This window comes from Juglans microcarpa x Juglans regia, chromosome 1D (genome assembly GCF_004785595.1).
Source record: "Juglans microcarpa x Juglans regia isolate MS1-56 chromosome 1D, Jm3101_v1.0, whole genome shotgun sequence".
NCBI lineage: Eukaryota > Viridiplantae > Streptophyta > Magnoliopsida > Fagales > Juglandaceae > Juglans > Juglans microcarpa x Juglans regia.
This window is the reverse complement of record NC_054594.1, coordinates 11,592,355-11,601,271: the sequence shown is the minus strand read 5'-3', so window position 1 is coordinate 11,601,271 and position 8,917 is coordinate 11,592,355. Positions and strand designations below refer to the sequence as shown.

Genomic DNA, 8,917 nt, shown 5'->3' with positions numbered 1-8,917 from the left:
TTTTCTTTTTGTTTCATTCTAGGATCTGAAGTATTTGTATGGGTTTGAGCTACAGGTATCTAATTTCAGCATGGATCTTCTTTTGCATCTTAGCATGGTATCTACTTACCTTAAAAAAGAAAAAGAAAAACGAGAAACAATGCTATCAACATGTGTACTCTTTCTTAATTTGCCACTCCAAGTCTAAGACCTGCTATATAAAAATAATTAAAAAAAAATTGCTATCCTGTTGTGTAAGAGCACTGGTATTGAATTAGTTAAATGTCAATCAAATTCAAATTTTGACTAAATTTTTCCAAAATCAGCTGTATTGGACTAGTCAAATCACTTCGAGTCAAGTTATGTGCTACAGTAAACAAAAAACTAAAGTCATATTTGGTGAGTTACTATTCACCAACTAAAAGAATATTTTATTAAAAAGTATTTCCTTTCTCTTCATCTCGTATTTCCTTCTTCTTCATGTTAAATAATTTATTTGGACAATAAAAATTAAATTATTAATTAATATATAGTATATTTGTAAAATATATGAAAAAAAATTATTAAAATATATACTAATATATTATTATTTTGACTTTGAAATGACTAGTCTAATATGGATTAACCTCTTCAAAGAAAACCTCATGTTTTAGTCACAATTAACCTCTAAGTGGCCTATATAAAGATAATTACCGTTGAAATGAATGCATTCTAAGCCAATAAGATTAAAAGGAAACTAATATTAATGTACTATTTAGTGCTTAGAACATGTTTTGGATGGGAAAAACCTTTTGGTTGTATTTAAATTAACAAGGCTGTGATGATTAAATCCAAAATAACTGTTGTTTAATTAAACAAATACTTCTTTTTTATTTTCTTTACATTGTTTTCGAATTTGTTTCTTCTCAGAGAAAAGTGGCCTTTTTATAAAATAAATAAATAAACAAATACCTGTGCTGTGTGCGTGGAGGATACAACGTTTAAAAGCCCGTCTATAACGTAATTCTGCTTTAACAAATCCATGGAATCGGGCCATAGTTTTCGGATCTGGCTTTAAACTGTCACGAAAGAAATATGGGGCTACCGTGGCATCAAACCGCTTCTACTTCGAAACAGGAAAGTAAGGAAAAGTTATCCTTTAATTGCACTTTTTCATGTGATTCTACCTTTTTGCTCGTCAGTTAGGCCTCGTTTGGGAAGACATAATATCATTTCATCCCAAATATCGTTCAAATATAAATACTTTTTAATTTCAAATTTTAACTTTTTAATCTAATTATTACTTAATTATTATAATTTTTTCAAACTTTTAAGTAATAAAAAAATTAACTTTTTCAAATTTTAAAATAAAAATTATATTTTAACAATATTTTAACCTTTTAATATTTTTATTTAAATTTGTTTCATTTTTCAAAATTGAATGAGAGATCTTGACTCAAACTATTTTACTGTTATTCAAAAACAATTTCATTATTATTTACAGGTTTTTTCATCTCATTTTATTCTCCAAACAAAGCCTTGGTTTTTTTCTCTCGCCATTAACATGTGTGTATATATATAGAAAATGATTTATACATAATATTTTTTATAACACTTTACACAATTATATTTTAAATGAAGTATTTTTGTAAAACATCTTATAAAAATAATATAATTTTATAAAAATATATTTATTTTATAATATTATTATGCAATATATTGTATAATGTGATGTATATATATTATTACTCATGTATATATATTGTTGTGTTGGAGTAGAAGGAGATCAACTGTTTTTCTTATTTGGGCAAGAGAATTGGTGGCAACAACAACTATGACATAAATTTAGAAAAAATATATTTTTGTATGTAAGTGCCGTATAATATTTTTAAAAAAAATAAATAAATAAGGGATGTATATGAAAAAAAAATTAATTTTTTAATCATGAAATCTATTCTTTTTTAGAAAGATTATACCAGACTTGTAATTGTATCTAATATTATTCTTAAATATATTAGATTATTGCAAAATTAATAGAAAAGTCAAAGAATGCGGTATCCTGTCTATATCTAGAAGATTTATTATTTATTATTTATTTATTTATTTATTTATTTATTTTCATATTCTACCTAACTAGAATCTGCAATCCAGACCAAAAAGTGGGTCTGTTGCTGCATAATGATAATAATAATACTATGGGCACACACTGGATTATTTACTTTATTAGTTTACTACTTTTGCCTTGCTTTCTTTTCTTTGCTTTGGTATTAACTCCACAAATACAACCTATATTACTAAAAATTAATGTTAGATGTAATCTTCGAGTTTATAAATTTTATATATATATATATATATTTTTAAGAAAATCAAATTTTTTTAATTTTAATAAAAAATAATTTTTTTCATGTGAATTATAAATTTATTTATTTATTTTAAAATAGAGTGTGATATTTACGCATTCTAAAATTATAAATATCATTTCTCTATTATCCGGTGGGAGATTGCTTGTAAGATCAAAAAACCAATTGGCAAAATGCTTGGATTTTCCTACCTTTATCTTATCTTCTTTGTATTTGTATTGCTTCCTTGTTATAGTAGTAGTAACTTGGTTGACCATCCACCCTCCTCCGGAGGGGTCAATTGCCAACTGTACATGCAAATAGCATGTACGAACAAGGAAAACAAGATAGAAATGGACCCACTTACGATTAATTCTTACAAGAGTAATGATATTTGTGGTCATTTTCTGGCATATTATAAATGGTTGATAAACTAAGGATGATAAGGTTTAGGTCATGGATCTCAAAATTCTCATTATTTAATTATTATAATAAATTTTTAAATAAAATATAAAAAATAATATAATTTTTTTAAATTTTAAAGTAAAAATTATATTCAAATAACTTTTTTATTTTTATAATATTTTTATTCAATAATTTTTCTATTATTTTTTTAAATTTAATAAAATATTTTAATCCAAACAATTTCAATACTATTCCTAGGATGAAAAATAAGAATTGTTCTAATTCTTAAATAACATCAAAGTATAGAGTCTTGATATTTTTATTTTATTATAGAGAAAAGGTATCTGTACAGTTTTAGAGTATACAAGTTTTGTATAATTCTTTTAAAAAATTAAGATTTTATTAAGAGATAAAATAAGATAAGATGAAAATTTTGAGATCCATAATTATCACTTTATTTTTTTAAAGTTGCGGCATTATAAAATTATATCAATCATTTCTCTGACTAAACTTTACGGGGATAGAAAACGTGGGAGTGGCGCAAGAAACGACGTCGTACTTTCGCCGCCGATTTGAAAAATGCTTTTCCGTGCAAAACCGACGGAAGAGAAGAAAATGAAATGGTTACCGAAAACGAGAGGAAAGCCAAAGCCAAGAGTCAAGACCCTCTCCTACTTACAAAGGGCCAGCTTCTGTGTTGTCCTAGATTATCTTCTGGGTCTCGACTCCTTCAAAACACTTGTGCGCTTCGCTCTCTGCGTTTATCCTCGAACTCATATAGATTGATGCTCTCTCACCCTTGCCCACCAAACTCTGCCCAATTCAATTCAGTCTCACTCGCTATCTCTTGGTTTGTTCTATGTCTTACTTTATCTTCCCTTTCTTCCTTTCTTTTTCCATATGTGTTTGATTACATGCTTTTTCTTCTTAGCTTTTATGGGGTTGTTTTAGTTTACGACGTTGTTTCAAGTGCTATTTCACCTTCTCTGTGTGATTGACCGTTTGTGTTGCTGGGTGCTTCACTTTCGTAGTGATTTCTAGTTCTATATGTCGGTTTGTCCTGCGGTGGTTCTGGGTGTTGGTTGTTTTGGTTCTATTTTCTCCGGTTTTCCTCCTTTTCTTAGACACAAGGATCTGGTGGTCATGCTGGGAATGTTGATAACTGATAAGAGTTAGTGGATATAGGTTTGGATATAATTGTTAAATTCAATGAACTCTGTGTTGAAGTCTGGCACAAATGACCTTGTCGATCATTTCCAAGCCATCTTACTTGGGTTGGTGGTTCCTTGAGGAAGAAAGCGTTGTGCTTTTCGAGCAGAAGACAGAACCGCTCCTCATTTCTCTACATATATGATTAAGATCATCTTAGAGTTTTCATCGTTTGGTTCAGGGGAAGTATAGTTCTCAGTATCTTTCAGTTCTGGTAATGAGTTTTCATGCAACTAAAGGCCCTCCTAATGATATTTTTGATATTGTCCTTTGGAATTAACATCAGTAAAATACTAGCTTGTACCGTTCACTTGACCATGTATGCAAATACTTGGATCTATTAAAGTCTTGTATATTTTTTCTTCTATTTTCTCTGGATGAATGTAATGACTTTTATAAGCTTGTCCTTACCACTTGTGTTGCTCTTTACTAATGGAATGTTCCGTTTGATCTTTGTTAAGTGATGCCTTTATTTCTACTTCTATATGGTCACTTAAGCCAGAATTTGGCTTGAATTTCATTATAAGTGAAGTATGCTCCTGGCTTTCCTTAATGAAAATTGCTTTTTGAAGGAAGGAGTTTATGCGGTAGAGCTTATGTTTTTTTTTTTTATTCACTGTTTTTGCATAATAAGATTTATAGCTAGGATATGGCACTGGGGTCGATATCCTCCACTAAAGAAACATTTTAGCAGTAGTTAAAGTGTCTCCTCTGCCATGGTTGGAAAGGACACTGTAGGATTACCAGCTTCAAATGGCTAAGCATATACATTATATGCCACTGGTTGGGAGGGCCTTGCTCCATCAAACTTTATGTCAATCTCATGGTTAAATTTCTGTTTTTGATAATGTCTTTTGACAGTTCAGAATCCGGTAACAGTTGCATGAAACATATTCTGCAACGAGGGATGCTGTCTTCTTAATCACTACTAGTTTATTAAGACATAACTAGGCTTTGCATTATTTCTATGACCATTTTAGTCTTGCTTATTAAGTCAACATGCTCATTTACTGTAAAAAATATAGAAGGATTGGAAGTAGAGCTAATGGAAACAGAGTTATTGATTTTTTTTATTTTTGTTGAAGTCTTTCTTTAGATCATTAGGAAATAGAAACACGGAAAGCTGGAGAAACTCATGTCTAAAAAGTGAATAAATAAGATAATGGATCATTCCTATTTTCTTGGATTTGACTTGTTTTCCTAAAGACTAATCCATTCTGAGAGGGCCAAAATTTGTGGAGAAGGTGGAAAAGTGCACATTATATTGCTAGTTACTCTTCAAAGATGTTGAAATGATGAGTGATATGGGAAAAGCATTTAAAGGAACAATTGAGTCTGCTGTGATCTGAAAGAACTCTTTAAGTTCTAATTAAATAATTACTTATAAAAGAAGTTCTAAGCAAATAATTTTCCATGTGCTAAACCTAACCTTTTTCCATTTTAATAATAATAAACAACCCCCTCCAACCCCCCCCCCCCCCCCCCCCCACCTTTTTACATTGATGTTGAGAACCCCATCTTGAATGCTTTCTTTTGTATGTTTTCTATTTTCTTCTCTTATTCTCTGGGAATTGGGGGCATTGGAGGAGTAGGATCATTTCTGTCCTCGACAACTGAAAACATATCTACCAGTGCAAGTTTTGTCCTAATTATGTTCTGTTAGAAAGTAGCATTTCACTCTATTCATATTAAGGAGGAAGCTTTTTATGAATTTTTGAACTTTTTCTTTACTCAAAATTTTAACCTCTAATTTCTATGCAGTAAAATGTGTCAAAGAATAGAATAGTGATGGCGGTAGCAGAAGCAAGAGCTGCATGGCAGAGAGCAGCTAATCGCTGCTTTTTCCAAGAAGATGCCAAAAGAGCTCCGAAGTTAGCTTGTTGCCAATCATCATCTTCAGCATCTAAGCAGGTTGACACTGGACCTACCAATAATACAGATGGGCAATATCATCCTGCCTCTATTTTTATGCCTAAAAGGAATCCTTCGTTTTCCAATCTTCCCCAGACACAAGATGTTGGCTCCAATTGCAACCTAGCAATGCAAACCAAAAGGGCTTAACGTATGAACAGTCAGTTGCATTGGAGGCCAAAGTGGTCACCTTAGGAGCTGGCACTGTAAATTCAACAGCTAAGCTCGATGAGGTCCACCCTCAAAAAGGGGACATTATTAATGACAATGATGATAAAAACTGCGAGTCCTCTCTTGATAGGCAATATGGTCTCCCTGATGTTCGTATGAACAAAGCCGTCGAAGCCAGAAAGGAAGAGGTAAATGCTTCATATTGTAAGAATGCCGAGGAGTATTGTGAACTAATGGAAGTCAGGGAGAGATACGAACACTTGGATGTGGATCCTGATGGTTGTCCAGTTTCCAAGCAAGCCAATGAGTGTAGCTTAAATCCAGAATCTCCATGGATTGGGGATTATAAGAGAGGACCGTGGTGGCAAACAACAGATAAAGAAGAATTGGCCTTCTTGGTCGAGAAGAAGTCACTTAACCATATTGAGAATTGTGATCTCCCCCCACCTCAGAAAATTTATGTAGGGAAGCACCCATATGTTCATAGTGGCTGCATTGATCATGATGAAGCATTGCTGTCATATTCTGATCTGAAGGCCAGAACTGGTAGCATTTCCAATAGGACTCATGCACAGGGCTTTCCAGATTCCAGGAAAGCAGATAGAAATGAGGTGGCTTCATCTGAAGAAGGGTGTTCACAATATGGTTCTGACAAGTCATTCAGGTATAAATTAGATTACCATCATTTTCATTCTGGCATGAAATCATCCCTTTCTTTCATCTCACTACTATTTGCAGATATTAGTAATTGTCTTATGTTGATTTTGTTAGTTAAGCTTTTACATGTGTGTGGGTGTGTCTTAAAATTTTTGTACACAATATCTTAGATTTTGTTCGGTCTTGCAATTTAATAGCAGTTATGGTACAAACTACAAAGATATCACGAAGACATTACAAGTTTCTGAAGGTGGCCCTGAAAAAGCTCTGCTGATGGAAGCACTCTGCCATTCTCAAACTCGTGCAAGGGAAGCTGAGAAGGCAGCAAAGCAAGCTGATGCTGAGAAGGAGCACATTCTTAAGCTCTTCTTCAGACAAGCCTCACAACTTTTTGCCTATAAGCAGTGGTTCCAACTGCTGCAGCTAGAAATTCGTTACATCCAGATTAAAAATACCGACCAATCAATTTCCACTCTCTTCCCTGTGGTCCTTCCAAAGATGGCTTACAAAGGTAGGAAACAGCAAAAGAACTGGCAGAAGGCTACCAAGAGAAGAAGAGTCCAGCGAGGACGACCTAGGCATGATATCAAAAGGTATGCTGCTGTTTTTGCTTTGGGAATGAGTCTCGTTGGTGCTGGCATGCTTCTGGGATGGACTGTTGGGTGGATGTTACCTCCTTTCTAGTGTACAGTGTATCACCTGCGCCTTGTGAAGATTGATTTATAACGGTAAGCAACTGTTTTGAATATCTTTTATACATTTTTTGTAGAGTTTTAAGTATACAGAAGTGCAAAATGAGATATGCGAATATGTTGGGGTGAAAATATTCTGAATTAAACATTTCATCAAGAAATTTTCATTGACCCTGTGCATTCTGTTTGGTCTTCACAGTTAGAGTTCTACTTCACAAATTTCGTTCTTTTTTCTCCCTAGAAAAATCTTAGACAAATTTTTTGGGTTCAAAATCTCTTATTTCAAAATCGATGGCAGGTGGCGGTTATGGGGTGGCAGGAGGTTTAAAAAATACCCCTGTTATAATGAACTTTGAGGAAGAGTTGTCACTGATGAGTTGGGGGAGAGACTTTGGATTTATCTTCTTCTTCTTTGGTTTTTTTTTTTTTTTTTTTTTTTTTTAATGAATGAGAAGGGTACGAGGGGGCAACTAGACGTAAGGGTGGATAGCGGGGCCCTGCCCCCGTCTGCCCCGCCCGCGCATTGCTTAAGTATGACTATTATATTGTCTTGGCCTCCTATATAATGGTTGGCCTCTTAGGTTAAGGCAATCCAAAATATAATTCTAATGAGTTTATAATTTTTTTAAATGTATAAATTTCAATTTATAATTTAAATTATATTATAATTTAGGTCTAAAAAAGAATTTAGACAAAAAAAAATTTTTAGACATTGGGTTAGCGGGGGACGGGGCGGGGTGTGGTTTCAACCCCACTCCTGGGGGCCTCCCGGGGGTGGAGGGTGGGGTATGAAACCCTCTCACCAGCATGGTGCAAGGCGGGGGCAACCCAACCAGACGTGACTTTCCTACCATGCATGACCATGCACTCTATTCGTCTGGAATTCGGATATGAGAGGATTAGACATCAAATGACCACGGAATAATGGGTGCATCTTTGATTGGGATGTGATGTAAGAGTGGCTTTTACACGTTCCAATAACGCCATGTCATGATTCTATTAAGAGTGGCTTTACAGCCGCATATGAGAGATTCCCACGGTGCTTTTTTATTTTTTTGCTTTTTTATTATACATTTTTAATATTTATTTTTAAAAAATTCACAACATCGTTAGAAAATAATTTTTTAATCATTAAATAAAAAAAATATTAAAAAATATTGTCGGATCCCCCATCCGTAAGAGCAGCATTTCTCTTCTACTAAGGCTACAATAAATTAAACTACACCAAGTTAAATTTTTTTAAAATAAAACTTCTAAAACCCTAAAATATATGAACTATAAACTCTTGAAAATTTTAATGCTAATGAGTTTTAATACAAATTTTAGTCATTATTTCGTCTCGTGATGGCAGCCGCCACTAGCGGAGAGGCAGTAGTTTTCTGTGTAGAAAAAGGTGTTGCTCTTTACTTTCTTAATTCTTTCATATCATTTTCTTTGAGTCAGCCAGTGTAGGCACTAGTACTACTTCTATCACGTGACTTTGTTATAATTACTATCATCCTTGATTATGGTAGAAACATAGCATTTTCACGATTATCATTTTTTCCATAACTAACATTTTGATGAGCAACCAAT

General features: G+C 33.2%; 1 protein-coding gene across 1 annotated transcript; it reads left to right on the top strand.

Moving 5' to 3' along the window:
• The first annotated feature begins 3,202 nt into the window (after positions 1-3,202).
• Positions 3,203-7,522, top strand: LOC121234451. Its single transcript, XM_041130391.1, is given in 4 exon segments — positions 3,203-3,552; positions 5,673-5,970; positions 5,973-6,817; positions 6,819-7,522. Coding segments are annotated over 3 exon segments (1,632 nt in total). The 5' UTR covers positions 3,203-3,552; positions 5,673-5,699; the 3' UTR covers positions 7,335-7,522.
• Positions 7,523-8,917: the final 1,395 nt, after the last annotated feature.